This window comes from Hippocampus bargibanti, linkage group LG08 (assembly GCF_051943395.1).
Source record: "Hippocampus bargibanti isolate YZ-2025 linkage group LG08, ASM5194339v1, whole genome shotgun sequence".
Classification (NCBI taxonomy): Eukaryota; Metazoa; Chordata; class Actinopteri; order Syngnathiformes; family Syngnathidae; genus Hippocampus; species Hippocampus bargibanti.
Genome location: NC_142741.1, coordinates 8,705,994 through 8,731,108, shown reverse-complemented (window position 1 = coordinate 8,731,108; position 25,115 = coordinate 8,705,994). Strand labels below are relative to the sequence as shown.

At 40.6% G+C, this 25,115-nt stretch overlaps 1 protein-coding gene across 2 annotated transcripts in view; it reads left to right on the top strand.

Annotated features, from left to right (window-relative positions):
• The first annotated feature begins 4,959 nt into the window (after positions 1-4,959).
• fn1a (fibronectin 1a) overlaps positions 4,960-25,115 on the top strand; it is a 42,992-nt gene continuing 22,836 nt past the window's right edge. For both annotated transcript variants that reach the window (XM_089002106.1, XM_089002105.1), the window contains exons 1-9: positions 4,960-5,205; positions 6,689-6,814; positions 6,934-7,071; positions 8,050-8,181; positions 8,641-8,778; positions 12,271-12,429; positions 13,980-14,177; positions 14,740-14,922; positions 14,989-15,165. In XM_089002106.1, the coding sequence (XP_088858232.1) occupies positions 5,073-5,205; positions 6,689-6,814; positions 6,934-7,071; positions 8,050-8,181; positions 8,641-8,778; positions 12,271-12,429; positions 13,980-14,177; positions 14,740-14,922; positions 14,989-15,165 (1,384 nt within the window). In that variant the 5' untranslated portion in view covers positions 4,960-5,072. The remainder of the gene's footprint in view (positions 5,206-6,688; positions 6,815-6,933; positions 7,072-8,049; positions 8,182-8,640; positions 8,779-12,270; positions 12,430-13,979; positions 14,178-14,739; positions 14,923-14,988; positions 15,166-25,115) is intronic.

The window sequence follows — 25,115 nt, the reverse complement described above, 5'->3', positions numbered from 1 at the left end:
CACTGATTATTGTATGAATTGTTTGGGTTTTCGAACAAATCAGTTTTTAAACGGCTTTCTGGAACGGATTATGGTTGAAAACCAAAGTTTGACTGTATATAGTCAAACCTAGGTTTTCGAACGTGTTGGTTCTCGACCAATTCAGTTTTTGGACAACAATTTCTGTTTTTTTAATGCCGTGATTTACAACCAAAAATGGGTCCCCGAACAAACTGAGCGCACCTGAATGCACCACATGACTCCCCTCTGCTTCCTTATACATACGTCACTTTTTTTGTCATGATCTGGTTGGCGACCAACTGGGGGCGCTGTAGGCCCCGCCTGCACCTGCGCAGTTGCTGGTCGTTTCCAATCAGTGACACTCAAAATGACCCCCGGCACGACCATTCTGTGTCGGATAATTGTTAAATGTCATTGTATGCTGTTGTATGCAATTGTATGCATTGTGTGCAGTGCATGTGTTTGTTTAATCTTGGCGGACTTTTAATCTTGGTTTTCTTTTGATACTTTGTATTTTTTTTGTTCAGATGATTTTGATATTTTAGATTTTGTTCCTGCTGACTTTATTTTAATATATTTGATCAAATACAACCTCCTGCTCCCTCCACCACCTTGCAAATCGTTACATTTTTTTTGTGCCGCGTCTCATTATGACCGACGCATTAGCCTCCTGTAATGTTCCATGATGAATTGACGTGCTTGTATTCTTCAATATCAATGAAAAAGCAAGTACAGTGAGGCCTCAACTTACGAACACTTTATCTTACGAACTTTTTGTCTTACAAACATCAAATTAATGAAAACGAAACCTTATAATAAGCACTATTTTCATAATACAGACACACCACGGCTGGTGGAGTGATCTTCGGCGGAAGAACACCAAAGCACACGACCTTCGGATCTGGCGGAGTGATCTTCGGCGGAAGCACACGACCGAACAGCGCTCCAGCCGGCGCTACTTTCCACACCTCCTCTCACTGAATGCACACGTCGATCGCCTACTTGGAGCTTTTTGCTGATAATTTTACTATGATGGACCAAAAAAAAACACCACAGGCTCGTGTTCACAAAATAACATCACCGTCGCTGAGAAGAAGGATATAATTGAAAAACACGAACGAGGTGTGCGTTTGTGTGATTTAGTGGCCGAGTACGGCTATGCTAAGTCAACCATTGCTACCATTCTCCGGAACAGGGAAGCCATCAAAGGTGCGTTTGTTGCCAAAGGTGTTTCCGTGCTCTCAAAGCGACGGTCTCGGGCAATCGAAGAAGTTGAAAAACTTCAGTTAATTTGGATTAACGAAAAGCAGATATCCGGCGATAGCGTGAGCAAAGCTATTTTATGCGAGATAGCACGGCTAATTCACGTCGATATCGCCATGCGCCAACCTGGAAGTTCGGCGCTTATTGAGGATTTTAAAGCCAGTAACGGATGGTTCGAGAACATCTGAGCGCAGGAATAGATGGCTGCAGCATCAAGTGAGCTCATGAAGGCAATGTTTGCAAAGTGGAATGATGTGCAGGCTTTTATAAAACAGTTCCATCCAGAAAAGACTGGCTATCACAATCATCAACATGATGAACGATAATGTGATGCCTCAGCTTCGTAAGACCTTACGAGTCAGAAAGCAACAGGTTTCAATTAAGACATTTTTAATCAGCAAAAATGATGAGGAGTCTCCAAAGAAAAAAGAAGAGAAGCCACACCAGAGGTTAAGTTACCAACAGTCCTTATGGAAGGTGACTCTCCTTCCATAAGCCATCAACGACCATCAAAAAGGTAAATAAAACTTTATTTTACAGGACAGTTTATTTCTTTAATTACAGTCCTCATGTAATGTGCCTCTCTTTCCAAACAGCAATTCCCTTTGACCTTCGACCTCCAAGCGCCATTCCATCAAGCCATCAATGACCATCACAAATGTAAATAAAGTGACTTAATGATACAATGCAGTGTATTTCTTTCATTACAATACAATAGCACATTTATTATACGTAGAATAAGGTATGTTGTGTGTAGTTTTAAGGCTTATTTAGTTGAAAAGTATATTTTATGGAAACCCGGGAACAGATTATTCCCATTTTAACGGTTTCCTATGGGAATTTTTTTTTTAGATACACACTTTTCGCCTTACACACTCTGTCTGGGAACCAATTAAGTTTGTTAGTTGAGTTGTAATCACTGTATTGATTACATTGATAATAATAATAATAATAATAATAATAATAATAATAATAATAATAATAATAATAATAATAATGCTCCCTTGCTTAATTTATGGTAAATATCCCTTGCTCCCTTGCTGATGATTTTGCTCCAGTTGTCCAATGCAATTTTGCGTCGTCGGCTCCAAGCCACGTGACCTCTTCTTTCCACGATGCTTTTAATAAAAATAATGATACATTTAATTTCTAAGTGCCTTTCAAAACAAGTCTAAGTGCCTTTCAAAAAAAGTTGTCAGCCACCCGGGCGGAGACGTTTTGTAAGTTGTACGCCCAACGTAAAAGTTGCATGCCCCGGGCATCTGGGCCAACATTATTTCAGGGATTGTATATAGTCAAACCTAGGTTTTCAAAGGTCTCGGTTCACGACCAATTCAGTTTTTTAACAAAAATTTCGGGTTTTTTAATGCCTTGGTTTACAACTGAAAATCAGTTCTCGACCAAACTGAGCGCACCTGAATGCACCACTCGATTCCTCTCCACTTCCTTATCCATCACTTCCTTGTGTCACGTCTCATTGTGACCGACGCATTAGCATCATGTCACGTTCCATTGTGAGTCCATATGTCTGTATTGTTATATACAATATACAAGTTATATATAAATATTGATTTTAAAAAAAAGCAGACAGTGACATTGATTATCATGGGAAATGTTTCAGTTTTCAACCAAATCGGTTTTCGAACAGCCGTCTGTAACAGATTATGGTCAAAAACCCAGGTTTGACTCGACAGAGAAACATATAAAAGTTCATTTCTTTTTCTGTTGGAAAACAAACCAGTTGCCATTTCAGGAGACTCCATTTTGACACACTGAACTCCAGGCCCAATGGTTTTCGGAGGACAACGGATATCAAAATAAGGCCGCAATTGCGGCAATGTCGAAATCCTGGGATGATATTTCCCTGGCTGTTATTTCCACTGTTGTTCCAGACAACATGATCCAATGTGATTCAAAGAAAAGGCCCGTTTTAAACACAAGAATGCATTTTCATCTTCATATTAAGCAACGCAATTTCTGGAGAATATGACTTCAAACTGGGTTTTAACCTTAATGGCTTTTCAGAAAAGCAAATGTGTAACGGTTTAATAGATGTAAACACGGCTGGATGGTTTAGGCCAAGCATGAGCAAATGATGGCATAGCTAAAAACGTTTCGGGATTGACCGAGAATGATGCACCAGTGACAGTCTAAAATTATTTCAAATCACTCTTCCTGCAGTTCCAAATTCAAAGTAGAACCAAAGTGACAGTTGAAAAGCCTTTTCAACTATTGCTATTTTTGAGCTTTAAAATACATTTTCACCATGACACACGCCTGAACAAAAACAGAAGAATGTTTACTGAATTGTTGAGGCATCAAAAATGGTGATTCATTTGGCCCCCCAAAAAATGTTTTTTTCTCGTGGAAGGGAAAAAAACGTTGCCAGAGGTCTGACCAGCACTTTATTGGCACCCCGACAAGAAAAAACAAAACCTGAACAAATTCGGGAATGCCGCTCCACGTCACACTTTTCAATTACAGAATAAATTCATGAATGGCAGCGAATGAGTTAAATGGGGGGGACACACATACCATTGTTTAAAAGAAATTATTGAAACAGATTATTAAAATAGAAGAAACCCAAGACGGCGGCCCGGTAGTCGAGTGGTTAGCACACCGGCTTCACAGTGCAGAAGTTAGCGGATCGAGTCCCGGTCCGGCCTCTCTGTGTGGAGTTTGCATGCTCTCCCCGTACCCGCGTGGGTTTTCTCCGGGTCCTTTGGTTGCCTCCCACACTCCAAAAACATGCATGGCAGGCAGATTGGCCACTCCAATTTGTCCCTAGGTGTGAGTGTGAGAGTGACTGTTGTTTGTCTTTGTGTGCCCTGCGATTGGCTGGCAACCAATTCAGGGTGTCCCCCACCGCATGCCCGAAGACAGCTGAGATAGGCTCCAGCACCCCCCGCGACCCTAATGAGGAATAAGCGGTACGGAAAATGGATGGATGGAGAAACCTGAAACAAAAAACAGCAACAACAAAGTACTGCTCTGGGAGTCCGGTGAGCTTTTTCAAGGACAGTAAATATTACGTTCGGTGTTTGCCAAGATTCCTTCAATGTCGTCAATGTTCGTCAAATGGTCAAAAGCGGCTAAAAAAATGTAGGGATGTGTATTAATGTAATTAAGAAATATTTTGTTCAATATTTCTGTTCATCGTTTATACCTAATCCCATTTATTTGCCATTTAAAGTCGCTTACTCTCTCTTTTTTAAAAATATATTAAAAAAAAAAACATCGGCTTTGGGGTTCATTCGTTGTCAAATTTCTACCTAGCAACAAATATGTCACGTGACCAGAAATAACCCCTATTAGCCGATAAATTCGCCCGTGAGTAAAATTGCTTTCCGGGGAAGTCAGTTTACATCATAAAGTGGATTTGTGTTGATTCCACAACTAAAAATTTATTTTAAAAACGCTTTTCAGGTATGTAAAGAACCTTTTTTTTATCCAAACTTGAATTAATTCTCAGTTCCACGACGAAAAAGAGTAACACGGTTTCGAAACTAAAATCGAGTTAATAAAAATAATTTGTTGTCACCCACAATGGAAACCTTCCCCCCGAACATGCGTGGGTTGTCTGTCTCTTAGTGCCCCCCCCCACACACACACACACACACACACTGCACTTCCTCCTTCCCCCGCCTGCGACACAGCCATGGCCAGTTAAATAAATCACTCCCACTCGTTGCAAACCTGCACACTGGGGCCAAGCACCGGAGAGGTCCAGATCGTAATCCCTCAACTCTATGACATCGGCAGCCCATTTTTGTGCTGTGGTGACATTGAAATCTAACATCTGACAAAGCATGTGTGGGAAAAACATCGCCGCCGGGGTACTGCTTGCTCTGTGCATCGGGACGGCGGTGCACTGCATGCCCAAAGGGAACCACAAGGGTCGAAGACAGGCACACCAGCATCACGTCCCCTCGGTGTCCCAGGGTAAGTTTAAGATTCTTCTATCTAAATTGAGTGATTTTACCTCCACGTGACATTTTAACCGACCAGAGAACTTAACTTGAATATCAGAATCATGCTAATGTAGATATTTGCAAATTAGATTTGGAAAATGTCCCCATTGTGGGACGATAAAAGGCTTTCTGATGTGGTCTAGCGGGAAAAAAAAATAGTCATGTGGAATATTCAAGAGAGCTTGAGGTGTGAATGAATGATAGTTATTGTGATCAAAAAGTCAGCATCAGAGGACAGAGGGGAGTAAAAGTGAAAAATATCTACAAATGATTTATTAACTCTTTCACAGCCAGACGATGTGCAAAAATGTGTCTACTCCAGTGCCAGGGTTTTTGTCATTTTCACTCAAATTGCAGGACCCACAGAATCTTAAGTTTTAGGACAAGAATCCAAACAAGGGCGCGGAAAATCCAACTGGACCCTCTGCACCCTGCCCACCACCTTTTCCAACTACTCCCCTCAGGCAGGCTCTACTGATCCATGCGCAGCAAATCCAGCAGAAGTTTAAACAGCTTTTTCCCCCAATCCATTAACTCTCTCAACAGTAACCCAAATAGAACTGTAGTGCCTCAATTTTCCTCAATTTTTTTTGCAGCGTGTTCTACCGGAGACAAATTCCTTGTGTGTTCTACATACTTGGCAATAAAGATGATTCTGATTCTGATAAACATTCAATGCAGCGTTAGAAACCTTAGACTCCTTTTTTTCATCAGAAAAACAAGTTAATAAAGTTATGGACTGGAGTTATCCGAGCTCAAAATGGGGGTGGATGTACAAAATACAATACAATACATACATATTGGTGTATATAGTGCTTTAACAACAGCTGATGCTGTAACAAAGCGCGAACATGGACAAAAGGCAAAAGCTTCCTCCCAAAGGAAAAACAATGTTAGAGGTCTGACCGGTGCTTTATCAGCACCCAAAAACCAAAACCCGAACAAATTCGGGAATGGCGCTCCACGTCATATTTTCAATTCCCGAATGAATTCAGGAACGGCAGTGAATGCGTTAAAAGTGTCTGAGGGTCCTTATGTCACGTTTGCACATCTCGGGTCAACTTCACAAACAACAGAGATTCCTTTATAACCATAAAAATGTTTTACATTTGACTGCAGAAATATTATTGGTACAAATGATTCATGAACATATTTGGGGTGACATTCACTGACGAGGAGGCTTAAAGATTTTTGTCTCAAATAAACGGATTGCAGGTTTTCGTTATCCCAAAAGTTTTTGTTGTCAAATTTGCAGGAGTTTCTTCCCACAGCATCAGGTCGGCCGTTTGCCATTCCATCTGAGTCGAGTGCTTTTTCCCCTCTCACATTTTCAACATATGGGACTTTTTTTCTCCCCTTTTTTCACGTGTCTCCTTATTGCTTCCAGCTTGTAGCGGCCACCCAGTATATATTTTTTTTTTTACCTGCTTTTTTTTCTCCTTGTGCCCTGCCAGATGGCTGCTTAGAGAACGGTCATTTCTACAACATTAACGACCAGTGGGAGCGACAATACTTGGGCAGCACACTGGTGTGCACTTGCAACGGAGTCGCCGGGATTAAATGTATCAGCAAACCCGAAGGTGGGTCAGTCAGCATGTGGATGCCTGCTGTGTTATTTTATCAGCAAGTCTGTCTTTATTTATCTGGCTGCCTGAGACAAAACAAACACACCTTATTCTCCCCCGCACCCACTTTTCAGCTGAAGAAAGATGCTATGATAAGATCAACCAGCAGCACTACACTGTGGGAGAAACTTATGAGAGACCCAAGGATGGCATGATTTGGGATTGTACTTGCATCGGATCTGGCAGGGGGAAAATTAGCTGTACCATTGCCAGTAAGTTGGGACCCTTCCGACAGGATGTGCCGCCATTATCGCTCACACTGCGGAAGCACACAGAACGGACACGGCGCTTTTTAACATCTTAACCAGTTTTGAAATTGCTAGGTACCCCACATAGCATGACTTTCAATAAATACACAAATAAACACATAAATAAATAACATTAAACAAATAAATGTAATACATTAATTAAAAATAAACACATTTCAAATAAATAAATCAACAAATAAAAATAAATACATCAATAAAATTAAAAAAATAAGAAAGAGTTAAGCAATTAAAAATAAACACATTTATAATAAAAACATACATCAAATTAAACAACTACAAATGAATTAATTAAAAATAAACACATGTCAAAGAAATAAATTAATAAAAATAAATAAATAATAAAATTAAACAAATAAAAAAATAGATGAATTAAAATTAAAAACATTTAAAATAAAAAATGAATAACATTAAACAAATACAAATTAATAATGTAATTAAAAATAAACACATTTAAAATAAATAAACAAACAAAAAGACAATAAATTAATACAATTAAACATAAACAAATGAATAAATTAATTAGAAAGAAATACATTTAGAGTAAACAAATAAAAAAAGAAATAGATAAATAAATAAACAAAACACATTAAATAAATAAAAATGAATACATTAATTAAAAATAAACACACAAATGAATAAATAAATAAAGTCAATGTCACATAATCAACTCATTCTTCTATATTGTCTGGTATACTCAAGCGACTAAGTCAACTTTATTTTTAACGTGCATTTATCAATTTGAAAGGAGTGAAAGGCAATGAAGTGCAAACTAAAATAACTTAAAAATTTAGTGTGCTGTCGTCCAGATGCTTACATTTAACCGTATGGTAAAAAGATGGCAGAAATATCGCTTTTTTTTGGGTGGAAATGACACACACACACACATGCATCCTTTACCCCCCCCCCCCCTGTCCTAACTAGATCGCTGTCATGAAGACGGAGCCTCGTATAAGATTGGAGACACCTGGAAGAGACCTCACGAGATGGGAGGTTACATGCTGGAATGCGTCTGTCTGGGTAACGGTAAAGGAGAATGGACCTGCAAGCCTGTCGGTGAGTCAACATGAACACACACAGACACGCACTGGCTGTGACTGACTGTATGATACATTAGAGCGTTCCTACCTACCTTAGTGTTATGAAAAAAAAAGTACAGTTAACATCCGACTTACGGCCAGCTCGACTTACGACCACCTGTACTTACGACCACAACCTCCATTTAAAAAAAATTACTTCTACGCCGGGCACTGCAACGCGCCGGCAACGTGTTCGACAATTTTGGCCAGCATCTCATCTCAGACAGCAATCGACCCTGTGATGGCACCAGAGGGGGGAGTTTGCGAGTCATTTAGCCTCCCGAGTCTCTATTCAACATTTTGAATGGATTTCGACTTACGACCATTTTGACTTACGACTGTTTGGTTGGAACGGAACAAGGTCGTAAGTCGGATGTTACCTGTTTATTGATATTGTATGATGTATACTGAGTTAGTGTTTTTTTGTATTGTATAGCTGAGCGTTGCTATGACAACGCGGCGGGGACATCCTATGTCGTCGGGGAAACGTGGGAGAAGCCCTACCAGGGGTGGATGGTTGTGGACTGCACTTGTCTGGGAGAAGGAAGTGGACGTATAACATGCACTTCGAGAAGTATGAGACCCTTGACCCTTGTCCCCTATTGAAAGAGTGATCTCACTTCATTTTTTATTTTTTGTTTTACTTTTGTTCACAAGTTAATTCGCTTGTGACACTCTGAGAACTCGCCCACTTTTAATTTCTATTTAGACTGAAACTGGTCTCTGTCTTTTGTCTTTTCTTTATTTTGATACGGCGTGTACACATACTCTTTTGTGGCGTCATGTGACATTCCCCACTTTCATCGGGAACTTATTAACAATTGCCTGAATGTGCGTCAAACAAGCTGCGCAAAAAAAAATCAAATTAGTGCTGGTTATTTTTACACTCGCCACATGTATCGAAGCGCTCTCTGACACTCAGTGGATTGAATATTTTAAAAATCACACACATTTTACTTGAATGTCATTTGAAACAACAAAAGGTCGATTAAGTCGGCTTGACATCAACCAAAACGGTCACACTGACGCTTTTCAAATATGTCTGCGACCAAATTTTGTCCTGGGGCAACTGGCGCTAAAACTCGCGATAAAACTAGCGCTAAGACTAGCGTTAAAGCAGGGGTCGGAAACCTTTTTGACTAAGAGAGCCATAAAAGTAAAATATTTAGAAATGTTTTTCAGCGAGAGCCACACGCACACGCGCGCGCGCACATACAAACGCTCGCGTGTGCGCGCACACACACACGCGCACGCGCGGCTACTTTTCAACAAAATATCAGAATGTATTATTTAAAATAACTTTGTGATAGTACTCACCGTTAACATGGATGGTTTTCCGTTCCTCGTTTTTGGTAAAAATCCAGGAAAACGATCGGAATGAAATTCAATTTGCCGGTCCAGAGGCGAAGTTACTGCTCGCTAGCCTGCTAGCCTGCACACGGCTCATAAGCTTCCACACTTGCTATCTGCAATCTACTTCTCGCAGAAGTATGTCGATGCTAACGTTAACATGGGGCTTGTTAAAATGTCACTGACATTCGACTGTTTCATCGATGGTATTGTTTCATTGCAAATTAGAATCAGAACATTTTCTCTCATCTAATGCTCCGGTGCATTCACGCTGAAGTGCACAAGTTGGGCTCATTTAAAGGGGCGTTTACCTATTTCAACATGACGGCCACTATCATCCAATCAACATGGCGCTTTCGGCCATTCTAGGTCAGTGTCATCCAATCAAAATTGCGCTTTCCGCCAACTGCAGCCCCAACGGGAAATGAACGACGAAAAAAGCGACAATATGTATTATAATATGTAATATTTATCGGCGAGCCATATGCAATCATCAAAAGAGCCATATATGGCTCGCGAGCCATAGGTTCTCGACCCCTGCGTTAAAGCTAGCGCCAAAGCGAGCGCCAAAACTGATGCTAAAGCTAGCCCTAAAGCCACATTTCAGAATGCACACAAAACTTTTCCCCATCATTCCAAAGTGAATACAGAAGCCTCCCCCACTTACAAACATTCGAGTTACGAACAACGGTACATACAAACATTTTTGTAGTAACATGTAGTATTCGCTCCAGTTGTACATATCTTTATAGAACATATATTTTATGCAATGGTTATTTTTCAGTACAAACCAATGTGAGTTACTTATACAAGTCTTAAACACACTTATATAAACCTTAAAGGACAACCGACATCTCCGGACAAGTTGTGTCCATAATTTGTAAAATGGCTTCGAATGACTTCTACTGAGCGTATTTTACAAAGATTCCACCGCATATAGCTATATTTTACGTTTTAAGACTTGCGCTGTATATTCTGGAAGTCTTGTTTTTGAGTTGGTGACAAGTCCTCACCCTACGTCACTGAAGGAATGCCCCTGACCGAAAAAAGGATACATTGTAGCAGTCCTTCCATCACGTCAATGCTTGTTTGGTCTGAAAACCTCGTGTTGCACCAGAAACAGCCAGAAGAGGGGGTCCAAGCTCCATATAAGGAATTTATTAGTCTGTGGAAACGGGCTGATTAATTCCTCACATGGATCTTGGTCGCCATTTTCTGCCACTTTTTTGGTGATACATTTCCCCTCAATGTTGCCTCAAAATGGCACGGAATAAATTATTTAATCGATTGCAGACATGTATGCTTTCCTCTTCAGAACTATTTGAATCATATTCATAAATTGGATGTGTAAAAAGAAAGCATATTCTCCGAATCTGAAGCCATTGTTTTGATTCTCGAGCAATGCAAGACGTCTTGGCGTGACGTCATGAACTGGGGGCGGGACTTTCTGAAAATGCCCAATTCACAGCTCAATTTTTTGCAGATTTTGGACACTTTAAGTCATTTTTATTGGTGTTTTGCATTTGACTAAAAATATCATACTGCCTGTTTTGGGTATTTTAGATGCTATAAAACGTTTTTCTGATGTCAGTTAGGAAACAAAAAAGTGATGTCGGTTGTCCTTTAAACATACTATAAGCCTTAACCATACATTCCATACAAAATATAGCACGGAAGCAACTTACGAACAAATTCACCTTACGAACGACCGTTCGGAGCATATCTCGTTCGTAAATTGGGAGCATCTGTATCTATTCTGCTTAAAGTTTTGCTCAATTTGAGGCGCTCTAAATCAAAACAGGCAATTGTGTACTACTTACGAACATTCGAGATAAGAACAACGGTACATTCGAACATTTTTGTAGTAACATACGTAGTATTCTCTCCAGTTGTTCATGTACATATCTGTATATAGCATATATTTTTATTCAATGTTTATTTTTCAGTACAAACCAATACAGGTTACTTATGCAAGGCTTAAACATACTTATATAAGCCTTAAACATATATTCCATACAGAATATAGGACTGAAGCAATTTATGAACAAATTCACCTTACGAACGACCGTTCGGAACGTATCTCGTTCGTAAGTTAGGGAGCGTCTGTACAATATTATTTGAATTCCATCTATGTAGCTGGCTACCTAGCTAGCTATCTATTTGCTATATAACTAGCTAGCGGGCTACCTAGCTAGCTAGCTATTTGCTATCTAGTTGTTATCTATTCGCTATCTAACTAGCTCGCTGGCTACCTAGCTAGCTATCTATTTGCTATCTATTATCTAGCTAGATAACTTTCTATCTGAGTTATTCCGGGTTGAGTGAACGCTGGCGCATGTGGCTGCCGCTGCTCACCCGCAGAAAAAACTGATCCTGTTACTGTAAACTAAAGTGACCTTGAGAGTTTTAAAAGGCGCTTAGAAATGAAATGTATTATTATTATTATTATTATTATTATTATTATTAATATTCAATTTAAGAATATACAGTAAAGTCTCGTTATATCGATATCGGTTATATCGATAGTACTGCTTATTACGATACTATTTCGATGAACGCAAGGAGAAAATGTACATGCCGCAGGATCGGATATATGGATAGTCCGGTTATATCGATATTTTTTCCGACTTCCAAGAATATCGATATAACAAGACTTTACTGCACATAGACATTTGTCCTTCAGGATTGTGATGACCTTTTCACATCTTTTTTCAAGATCGTTGTAACGACCAGGACACCCTGAGCTCCTATCGCATCGGCGACACATGGACTAAAACGGACGCTAGAGGTAACCTGCTCCAGTGTCTGTGCACCGGGAACGGTCGAGGGGAGTGGAAGTGTGAAAGACATGCGTCACTTCACACAAGTGGCCTGGGTGAGAACTGATGATATCCTTGTGTGTTTACTTTTTTCACCCCTCTAATGTATAACAGACACAGACGTGTTGAAGGCGGGTGGAGGGAATAGCCAAGCGTTGACGTGAGAAAGTCAAGTTTTCTAACTTATGATCAGTGACGTGCAGTCAGGGGAGGCAGGTGAGGCTGTGCCTCACCTGTCATCATGGAAATATCAAATGACAAAATACATTAAACAGTTATATTTATTTAGTGATTTTTACTTTAACATTCTTTTCAATTTAACTTCACCATTTGTGGATTTTTTTTAAAAAATCGCGGAATTTTCACATTTACCGTTAAAATACTAAGTGGAGACGAGCGATGAGGCACCAGCCGGCTGAGCCTCACCATGGATTGCGCAATCACTATGCTAACTGTGCTGGCTTGCTCTGCAGTGAGACCGCATTGCTGTCCCTCTGCATATCGCTATTAAAGTGTTCAAAAGCTTTTAGTATATGAACTAAATTTCTACAGTTTAGCTGGTGTATATAATGTAGAGTAACTGTACATTATAAACACTGTACTACAGTGTCTATTTTATTTTATTTTTATCAAAACTGTGTGCATAGGTGGGGCACACAGTTCTCCTGCCTCATGACAGGGGGTGCTGGTGATTAGAGATTCTTCTTGCGACTCCTCAGCTGCAAAATAATAGAATTAGTGACAGCAAGCTACAGTAAACAGTTAGCAAGTTAAGTGCAACCATCCAGTCATTTTTTCGTGTTGCTTGGCCTTATTTTCAGAATGGTGGATTACACATCTAAATTGAAATAATTTTCGAAACTGGAGATAATAATTAAACGAAGACCAACATCGGACTGTATAGCTCACAAACGGTGAGGGATGAATGTAAATGTCCTGGACAGCTTCTCAGCTTTTTGGCCAAGAAGTATCTCATTGAAACTATTCCTGAAGTGACAAAGTTGCTCCAGCTCGTGCTCACTGTTCCAACTACTCCAGCATCAGTGGAGCGGTCATTCTCAGCACAAAAGACTGAAAACATATAGTCGGAACAGTACTGATCAAGGACGACTTTTTTCACTGGCAGTCATCTCCATTGTGACAGAGAGACTTGGACTTCATTTATAAGTAAAGGTAACACGATAATAATGGTTTTTTAATTATTTTTTTCTATGCTACAGATTGTATACAGTATATAAAGAATGCTGAACATTTTAAACTTGACATTTTAAACAAAGCACGTTAACTGTTGCCAATCAAATGGTGAATAAGCTACTCTGTGGAGTTCATATGTTTGTAAATCTGACTGTGATGATGTCAGTGCCTCACCAGCCATGAACCTCACCGCACGTCACTGCTTATGATTATGACTTCATAGGGAGGATAGACATTGAACAGAAGATAAAAAATATAAATAAAGTCAGGCAAAAATTAATTCCAAATAAAAATGGGTCAAGATATTGAAACAAAAGTGTCGTGTTGCCTCCAAAATCCATTTTAAGTTAATCAAGCACAGCACTAACACGATTTCCATCCCCCTTGACCTAATTCCCACGTCCCATCTCAGGCACGGGCTCTCGCGTGATCACTAATATCCAGCCTGCCGTCTACCAACCTGCCCCCATGCCTGAGCTTCCGCAAGAAGGACCCTGTCGCACCGATTCTGGATTGTCCTATTTCGTTGGCCAGCGTTGGCTTCGGAGTCAAGGAACCAAACAGATGATGTGTACCTGTTTGGTTAATGGCGTCAGCTGTGTACAGTGGGGTAGGTTTTTGTGGTATCAATCAAGCTGTCATTTTCTAAATTAGACTTTTAAGTCCCTGTCATGTCAAACTGTAAATTTGACACACCGCAAAAATCACCTCGTATCAAAAATGAGGGTCAACTCATTCACTGCCAGACATGTGCAAAAACATTTGTCCACTCCAGTGCCAGGGTTTTTGTCATTGTCACTCGAATTCCAGGACCCACAGAATATTGAGTTTTAGGACTACATGAACCTTCAATGCAACTTTAGAAACGTTAGACTCCCTTCTTTCATCAGGAAAAGAGTTAATTCTTAAGTTATATGGGTCTGGAGTTATATGAGCTTGAAATGGGGGCAGCTGTACAAAGGCCATGGCCAGCACTTTATCTGCACCCAAGCATGAAAAAACAAAAATCTAACAAATTCGTGAATGGCGCTCTATGTCATATTTTAAATTCCAAAATCAATTCGTGAATGGCAGTGAATGAGTTAATAATCATGAACAAAAAGTTTTTCGCGAGCCATCAACAAAAGTGGGAATTCACCCAAACGACGTGACATGCTTGTGTTTTCATCCAGACGGCCCAGCGCCGGTGTACGGCGGCAATTCAGGAGGCCAGCCTTGCGTATTCCCGTTTGTCTACAAGGGGAAGACTTACCACGCTTGTACCTCCGATGGACGCGCTGATGGACAGCTGTGGTGTTCCATCTCGTCTGACTTTGAGACTGAGCAAAAGTATTCGTTCTGTACAGAAAAGAACGGTGAGTCATCAGTATTTTTGAGCAACTGGAAAAATGGCAACTCATTTTTACGATCTCCTTTATCAGTCATCATGGCAACTAGGGGCGGCAATTCAAATGGCGCTCTGTGCCAATTCCCCTACTTGTACAACGGTCGGAATTACACCGACTGCACGGCAGACGGACGCCGAGATGGTATGAAATGGTGCGGCACGACAACGGATTACGACGGGGAACAGCGCTTTGGATTCTGCCCCATGGCTGGTAAGTAGGGAAGTGCAACCTGCTAGAGAAACTAGTCCAGTTGGATTCGCCAAGATGTATTTGTATACAAAAATGTGTCCACTCCAGTGCCAGGGTTTTTGTCATTTTCACGCAAATTGCAGGACCCATAGATTATTGAGTTTTAGGATGACATAAACATTCAATTCAGCGTAACAAGCCGTAAACTCTATTCTTTCATCAGAAAAAAAGTTTTTAAGTTGTAAAGTATGTTAATTCTTAAATTACATAGTTCCAGAGTTGTCTGAGCTTGAAATGGGTGTAGCACAATGTGTACAATGTGTACAAAATACAATACATACATATTGTTTTATATAACCCTTGAACAACATCTGAAGCTGGAACAAAGCACTAACATGGACAACAGACAAATGCTGCCCCCTTGTAGAAGGGGAAAAACATTGCCAGAGGCCATGGCCAGTGCTTTATCGGCACCCAAAACTCCTCCTTTTCCTTTCGGCTTTTCCCCTCAGGGGTCGCCACAGCGAATCAATGTCCTTCATCTATCCCGGTTTTGTGCATCCTCTTCCCTCACACCAGCTATCTTCATGCCCTCTTTGACCACATCCATATTCCTCCTCTTCGGTCTTCCTCTCGGTCTCCTGCCTGGCAGTTAAAGGCTCAGCATCCTTCTCCCTATATAGTCACTCTCTCTCCTCTGATCATGCCCAAACCATCTCAGTCTGACCTCTCTGACTTTCTCTCCAAAGCCTCTAATATGAGTTGTGCCTCTAATGTACACATTCCTGATCCTATCCAACTGGTCACTCCCAAAGAAAACCTCAACATCTTCAGCTCTGCTACCTCAAGCTCTGCTTCCTGTCTTTTCTTCAGTGGCACCGTCTCCAGTCCAAACATCATGGCTGGTCTGACCACGGTTTTATACACTTTTCCTTTCATCCTAGCTGAAACCCTTCTATCACACATCACACCTGACATTTTTCTCCAGCCGCTCCGCTCAGAGCTGACCCCTGGTGGAGTCCCACCTCCACCTTGAATTCCTCAGTCATACCGACAGCACACCTCACAACTGTCTTACAGTCATGATACATGTCTTTCACCACTCCGATATACTTTTCCGTCACTCCAGACTTCCTCATGCAATGCCACAGCTCTTCTCTGGGCAACCTGTCATACGCTTTCTCCAGATCTACAAAGACACAATGCAATTCCTTCTGACCTTCTATGTACTTCTCTACCAGCATTCTTAAAGCAAACACTGCATCTATCGTACTCTTTTTTTTGGCATGAAGCCATACTGTGGCTCAGAAATGTTCACTTCTGCTCTTAGTCTAGCTTCAACTACTCTTTCCCAGAGTTTCATTGTATGGCTCATCAACTTTATTACTCTGTAATTAGTACAACTCTGCACATCTCCTTTATTCTTAAAAATGGGCACAAGTACACTTCGTCTACACTCTTCAGGCATCTGTTCACCATCTAAGATCTTGTTGAATAACCCAGTCAGGAACACCACCGCCACCTCCCCAAGACACTTCCATACCTCGATTGGTAAATCATCAGGCCCGAGTGCCTTTCCCCCCTTCATCCAATAGTTGTTTGATGAGATCACATATTTTTTTTCTAGAATAAAGTTTTTTTAAAGACATAAGGTTGTAACCGATTAAAGTAATATTTTTCAAAGGGATAAACATAATATTACACTTATATATTAATATTTTGAGCATACATCATAGCCTTTTACTGAGCGAGTTGCTTGTTCTGTAGCCACAAAGGGACATATGTCTTCTTGTGCCGGTCCCAAGCTCGGATAAATACAGCGGGTTGTGTCAGGAAGTGCATCCGACGTAAAAGCTTGGCCAAAACAAACATGCGGATCAAACCTCTCAAGATGGAGGACACTGATTTGCTGTGGAAAGGAAAAGAAGATCCTCTTCAGCGCCCTCCTCACTTCATCCTTGCTAATGTTTGCTACGTCTTGGTCCACAACAGTCACGTCTTCTACTCTTTATTCCTTCTCATTTTCTCATTCATCAATTCTTCAAAGTACTCTTTCCATCTTGCCATCACACTACTGGCCCCTGTTAATACATTGCCATCTCTATCCTTAATCACCCGAACCTGCTGGAGGTCCTTACCATCTTTGTTTCTCTGTCTCGCCAGCCTGTAAAGATCAGTCTCACGTTCCTTGCTGTCTAGCCGAGCATACAAGTCATCACAGGCCTCTTGTTTGGCCTTTTCCACCTTTACTTTAACCGTGCGCTGCATCTCCTTGTACTGCTGTCTACTCTCGTCCGTCCTCTCAGTGTCCCACTTGTTCTTTGCTAACCTCTTTCTCTGTATACACTCCTGCACCTCCCCATTCCACCACCAAGTCTCCTTATCTACCTTTCTACCACTTGATACACCAAGTACTTTCCGACCTGTGTCTCTGATTATGTTCGCTGTAGTTTGCCAGTCATCTGGAAGGACCTCTTGCCCACCCAGTGCTTCTCTTACCTCCTTCCTAAATGTCATGCAACATTATTCCTTTTTCAACTTCCACCATTTTGGCCTCACTTCAGCCTTTGGTTTCTTCATCTTCCTCACTGCCAGCGTCATCCTACACACCACCAACCTATGCTGTCTGGCTACACTCTCACCAACCACTACTTTGCAGTCACTGATTTCCTTTAGGTGGCGCCGTTGACACAAAATGTAGTCTACCTGTGTACTTCTGCCTCCACTCTTATAAGTCATCCTATGTTCCTGTCTCTTCTGAAAGAAAGTATTCACAATAGCCATTTCCATTCTCTCAGCAAAGTCAACCACCATCTGGCCTTCAGCGTTCCTCATCTGGAGTCCAAACCTGCCCATCACCTCCTCATCATCTTTGTTTCCTGCGCCAACATGTCCATTGAAGTCTCCACCAATTACAATCCTCTCACTTCTGTATGACTTATGTATGACTTCATCAAAGTCCAACCAAAATTTCTCCTTCTCCGCCAACTCGCATCCTACTTGTGGGGCATACCCACAAACAGCATTGAACATCACACCTTCAATTTCTAGCTTCAGACTCATTATTCTATCTGATACGCTTTTTACTTCTAAGACATTCCTAACAAACTCCTCTTTTAAAATAACCCCACCTACATTTCTCTTTCTGTCTTCACCATGATAGAACAACTTAAACCCTGACCCTAAGCTTCTAGCCTTGCTCCCTTTCCACCTGGTCTCCTGGACACACAGTATGTCTACCTTCCTTCTCTGCATCATGTCAACCAGCTCTCGACCTTTACCTGTCATTGTTCCTACATTCAAAGTTCCTACTCTTAGTTGTATACTCTTGGCGTTCCATTTCTCTCTTTTCCTCCGGGCACACCTCCCTCCTCTCCTTCTTCGACCAACAGTAGTCCATTTTTCACTGGCACCCTGAAGGTCAACAGTACCAATGGCGGCCGTTGTTAACCCGGGCCTCGACCGATCCGGTATGGGATTCATAGGTTTGATTCGCATATTTGTTTTGGCAAATTTTTTAACGTCGAATGCCCTTCCTGACACAACCCTCTGTATTTATCCGGGCTTGGGACCGGCACAATAAGACACTGGCTTTATCGGCACCCAAAACAAAACAAAAAAAAAAAAAGAACAAATTCGGGAATGGCACTCCACGTCATATTTTCAATTCCGGAAATAAATTTGGGAATGGCAGTGAATGAGTTAAAAAGCAAACGTGTTTGGCTGAGATCTCTGCCAATCGGACGTTATCCTTGTATAGCGTTCCATTCAATAGAGGTGTATTATACTGTTCAATAAAGGTTAATAAAAAGCAGTTGATTAAGATATCCGCTAATTGAATGTCATTCTTGGATAGCGTGAGTCGACGCGTTTGTATTGTTCAATCACAATCAAAAAGCAGACATTGATTATAATGGGAAATGTTTCGGTTTTCGAACAAATTGGTTTTCAAACAGGTTTCTGGAACAGATTATGGTCGAAAACCCAGGTTTTTACTGTAATTCCCAATCACGCTCCCAGACGCTCCATATTTCTCCTCCCCGTCTGAAAAAAAGGAGACGGCTAACTCAATTAGCTTGTAAGCTCGTAACGGAGTGAAGTTAAAAGGAATTGGTTGAATCTTGCTTTCAGCTCCCGACACCTCGCCTCCCCCCACCCAGGCAAATTGAAGTCATTTGGCCTGTAAGGGAAGTGTTGTTTTGTTGAATTGGTGCCAGTTAGACCTCTGCAGGCAACAAGAGGTGCCGAAAGTAGTGAAACACCAGGGGGGTTATTGACACTAACGTCTGTGAAGTCCTCATGAAATGGTACCAGTGACGTGCAGTCAGGGGAGGAAGGTGAGGCCGTGCCTCACCTGTCATCATGGAAATATCAAATGAAAAAATAAATTAAACAATTATATTTATTTAGTGATTTGTACTTGAAATTTCATTTCCATTTAACTTCACCATTTCTTTTCAAAATCGCTAAATTTTCACATTTACCGTTCAAATACTAAGTAGAGACGAACGGCAAGGCAGCAGCCGGCTGAGCCTCACCATGGATTGCGCAATGACTATGCTAACTGTGCTGGCCTGCTCTGCAGTGAGACCGCAGTGCTGTCCCTCTGCATATCGCTATTGAAGTGTTCAAACACTTTGAGTATATGAACTAAATTTCTACAGTTTAGCTGGTGTATATAATGTAGAGTCACTTTACATTATAAACACTGTACTACACTTATTTTATTTTATTGTTATCAAAACTGTGTGCATAGGTGAGGCACACAGTTCTCTTGCCTCATGACAGGGGGCGTTGGTCATTACAGATATTCTTCTTGCGCCTCCTCGGCTGCAGAATAATAGAATTAGTGAGAGCAAGCTACAGTAAACAGTTAGCAAGTGCAACCATACAGTCATATTTTCGTGTTGCTTGGCCTTATTTTCAGAATGGAAGATTACATATCTAAATTGAAAGAAATAGAGACACTTTTAAAATTGAAGAAAGATAAGGAAGGCTTCTACAAAGAAGATATAGATGCCCTTCTTCAGAAGGAGCGGCGCATGGACTTCATTTATAAGTAAAGGTAACACGATAATAATGTTTTTTTTTCACAGTTTATATAAAGAATGCTGACATGATATTTTAAACGAACTCAAATGGTGAATAAGCTATGTCTGTAAATCTGACTGTGTAATGACATCAGTGCCTCACCAGCCATGAACCTCACCGCACGTCACTGAATGGTACATTATGATTCACTCCAGTCCAATGACTAAATACGTTTTATAAGGGTGAAACGATATCCACTGATAGCGAAGGAGAGTGAATCCCAAACAAATCTTTTGAGTGCTATCCTCCAAACAAATCTTTGGAGAACTAGCCCGCATCAAAAAGCATCTTGGACTTCAAAAGTTGGCAGATGAGAGATAGTCTAGGGAGCAGACCATAAAAATCTGAAAAGGGGGACGCTGGAAACATCCGCAACAGTGAGGTAATATTGTGGAATACTTTGTGTTATGTAAAACCTTCAAAAAAAAATTTACTCATTCACTGCCGAACGTGTGTGCCAGGGTTTTTGTCATTTTCACTCAAATTCCAGGACCCACAGAGTACTTAGTGTTGGGACTACATAAACATTCAATTCAGCGTTAGAAACCTTACACTATTTTCTTTGATCAGAAAAAAGTTAATTTCTAAATTATATGCGTCTGGAGTTGTATGAGTTTGAAATGGGGGCAGCTGTACAAAAGGCAAATGCTGCCCCCTCATGAGAGGTAAAAACATTGCATGCGTTAGTTAGTGCTTTAGATTTTGGATTTCAACCAGCGGAAGTACGCGGCAGATATAAAAAATAAAAACATATTTGACAGGTTTTTAGTCCAGGTTTTTAACTAATTCACTGCCAGACATGCAAAAATGTGTCCACTCCAATGCCTGGGTTTTTGTCATTGTCACTCAAATTCCAGGACCAACAGAATATTGAGTTTTAGGGTTACATAAACATTCAGTACAGCGTTAGAAACATTACACTCTCTTCTTTCGTCAAAAAAGAGTCAATTCCTAAATTATGTGGGTCTGGAGTTATATGAGCTTGACATGAGGGCAGCCGTCCAAAATACAACACTATATACAAGTCAAGTCAGGAAACATATTAGCTATCTAGCTATCTATTAGCTATCTATCTCTCTAGCTTGCTATCTATTAGCTATATAGCTAGCTACCTAGCTATTTGAGTCACGAAACATATAAGCTATCTAGCTAGCTAGCTTGCTATCTATTAGCTGTCTAGCTATCTATTAGCTAGCGAGCTAGCTTTCTATATTTTTGAGTAATTCGGGGTTGAGCGAACGCTGGTGCATGTGGCTGCTCACCCACAGAAAAACTTATCCTCTGACTATAAAGTGACCGTGAGAGTTTTTAAAGGCGCTTAGAAATTAAATGTATTATTATTATTGTTATTTATTATTATTATTATTGGTTTATATAGTGCAATAAAAATAGCTGAAACTGGAACAAAGCACTAACATGGACAAAGGGGAAATGCTGCCCCCTTGTGGAAGAGAAAAAACATTGCCAGAAGCCATTTCCAGCGCTTTATCGGCATCCGAGCATGAAAAAACAAAACCCGAACAAATTCGGGTCAACAATTACGTCATATTTTCAATTCCAGAATAAATTTGTGAATGGCAGTAAATGAGTTAATGATGCAGAAAGTCAACATTACCCTCATCTCCATTGGATCAGATGGATGAGAAGGTTTTTTCAGCCGTCATTTGTACGTCCGACACCTTCAAAAAAGTACAGATGACGGCTGAAGAAACCTTCTCATCGATGGACCACTCCTGTACGACTGAGAGCTTACACAGACGTATTGGATCAGATGATCTTTCAATTTGGGGTTTTATTTTTCTTACTAATAAATCTCGGGGCTTGAGTTTTTGGCAGCAGCCAGTTGTTAAGAAAACAGCCAGTCGAGGTTTTAAGAGGGGCATGGAGTGGGTAGGGGTCTGCTTTTACGCACCATGGGGGCCTTTGATTCAGACTTTACTGACTTAACAACAAATAAACATTGTAATTGAGATGTTAATGGCGGATGGTTTTAAAAGATTTTCGACACCCCCGCTTTTTTTTTTTTTTGGGGGGGGGGGGTCTGCGGCACTTGTTGAAAAGGTTAACGCTGTGTCAACCATGTGGTCTTTTGGAAACCGTTTGTAGGCATCAGGAACAATTTGCCTCAAACGCTCTTTCGGTTCGACTGTACTGAAAAAATCAGGACCGTGATGAATAATGTGCATATCTTTGATTTAAAAAACCTGGACTGTAAATCTGACTTAGGAGTTTATCTGAATACTTGCATGTATTTAACTCATTCACTGCCATTCACAAATTTTTGGGGGAAATGAAAATATGACGTATAGCGCCATTCCCGAATTAGTTTTTTCCTGCTTGGGTTCCAATAAAGCGCTGGCATTAGGCGCTGGCAATGTTTTTTTCCACAAGGGGGCAGCATTTCCATTTTTTCCAAGTTAGCACTTTGTTCCAGCTTCAGCTGTCATTAAAGGACAACTGACGTCTCTGGACAAGTTGTGTCCATAATTTGTAAAATCGCTTCAAATGACTTCTACTGAGCGTATTTTACAGATTCCACCGCATATAGCTATATTTTACGTTTTAAGACTTGCGCTGAATATTCCGGAAGTCTTGTTTTTGAGTTGGTCACTGAAGGAACACCCTTGACCGAGAAAAAAGAAACCTTGCATCACCTCAATGCATTTTGCGGTACCTTGTTTGGTCTGAAAACTTTGTGTTGATCCGTGTTGATGGTGGAATTAGAAGGAAAACACATAAATAACGCAATGGTGAATCGTTGTATGTCACACCGAGACAACTCTTTGATATTCGGTGACAACAATTCCAAGCTGAAAAATAAACAAATTTCCAGCGAAGCTCTGGCGCCATCTTCTGCATTTTCTTGGTCGCTACAGATCAGTCTTGATCCCTCAAAATGACCCGGAAGACCTTCTTTAATCGATTGCAAACATGTATACTTTCCTCTTCAGAACTATTTGAATCATATTCATAACTGGATGTGTAACAAGAAAGCATATTCTCCGAATCTGAAGCCATTGTTTTGATTCTCGAGCAACGCAAGACGTCTTGGCGTGACGTCACGAACTGGGGCCGGGACTTTCTGAAAATGCCCAATACGCAGCTCAAGTTATTGCAATTTTTATTGATGTTTTGCATTTGACTAAAAATATCTGCCTGCGTGTTTTGGGTATTTTAGATGCTGTAAAATGTTTTTTCTGATGTCAGTTAGGAAACAAAAAAGTGATGTCGGTTGTCCTTTAATACAGCATTACAAACCTTAGACACTCTTCTATCATCAGAAAAAGAAGAGTTAATTCCTTATTATGTGGGTCTTGGAATTCGAGTGACAAAGACAAAAACTCTGGCCTGGAGTGGACAAATTTTTGCACATCGTCTGGCAGTGAATGAGTTAAAAACCTGGACTTTGAACCTTACTTAAGGGTTTATCTGAATACTTACACGTATTTAAACATAACCGTCCAGTCACAGCCATTTTTAGCACATAGAAATTGTACAGTGATGTGCTTTGTATCATTCAATTTAAACCAAAAGTGGTGCGTTGGTGCACACTTTTCCAATAGAAGCAATTTCAACAAAAAAACAAAACCCCTTTTATAGCTCAGGTGGTCTGGATTCATTTCAGGTCTATCTCATGGCTGCATTCCAAGGCAGCAGATGTACAATCTCATCCCCGCTGACATGATAGCGTAGTGTTGCTTGTTTAGACTGAAGCAAACAATTCCGGCGCAACTCCTTCCACGGTCGGATTTTTAGATAGCACGCTGCACTTAAGCCGATGTATGCTTGAACACGACTCAACTGTCTCGTAGGGCACCATCATAGATCATCAAAATAGGCATACAGGACAGATGTTTCTGGGTTTTTTAATTAGTCTATTTAGTCTATTTTTTGCCCATTTATTTATTTGCCTATTTATTTATTTGCCTATTCATTTATTCCTTCATATTTTATTATCTATTGATTTATTTATTAGTTATTATTTTTTGATTGTTTATTTATTTGTAATAATAATCAGTAATCATTTATAATTTATTCATTATTATTAACTCATTCACGGGCAGACGATGCACAAAAATGTCTCCACTCCAGAGCCAGGGTTTGTGTCATTTTCACTCAAATTGCAGGACTCACAAAATATTGAGCCTTAGGACGACGTAAACATTCAATTCAGCGTAAGAAAGCTTAGACTCTCTTCTTTCATCAGAAAAAAAATGAGTTAATTCCCAAGTTATATGGGTCTGGAGTTATCTGAGCTTGAAATGGGGGCTGCTGTACAAAATACAATACATATTGATTTATATAACGCTTTAACAACAGCTAAAGCTGGAGCAAAGCGCTAACATTGACAAAAGGTTAATGCTGCCTCCTTGTGGAAGGGAAAAACATTACCAGAGGTGTGACCAGTGCTTTATCGGCACACAAGCATGAAAAAAAAAACCCGAACAAATTCGAGAATGGCGCTCCAGGTCACAATTTTCAATTCCAGAATAAATTCGGGAACGGCAGCAAATGAGTTAACAATCTAATATACAGTAAAGTCTCGTTATATCGATATCGGTTATATCGATAGTACCGCTTATTACGATACTATTTTCATTTCCCTTGCACATTTCTAGTCTTTTTATGTATAATTAGTACCGTTTAGTACGATACCCGGTTATGACGATAATCCGGTTATTACGGTGCTCCTTTTCATCCCCCGCCGGCCATTTTTGTTGTTTATATCGATATATCCGTCGCGCCATTGGTCAACTTGGTCACGTGTCTTGTTACGTGAGCCGCCATCGGTCGCGCCATTGGTCGACTTGGTCACATGAGCCGCCATCGGTCGCGCTATTGGTCGACTTGGCCGTGTGACTGTCACGTGACACGCCATC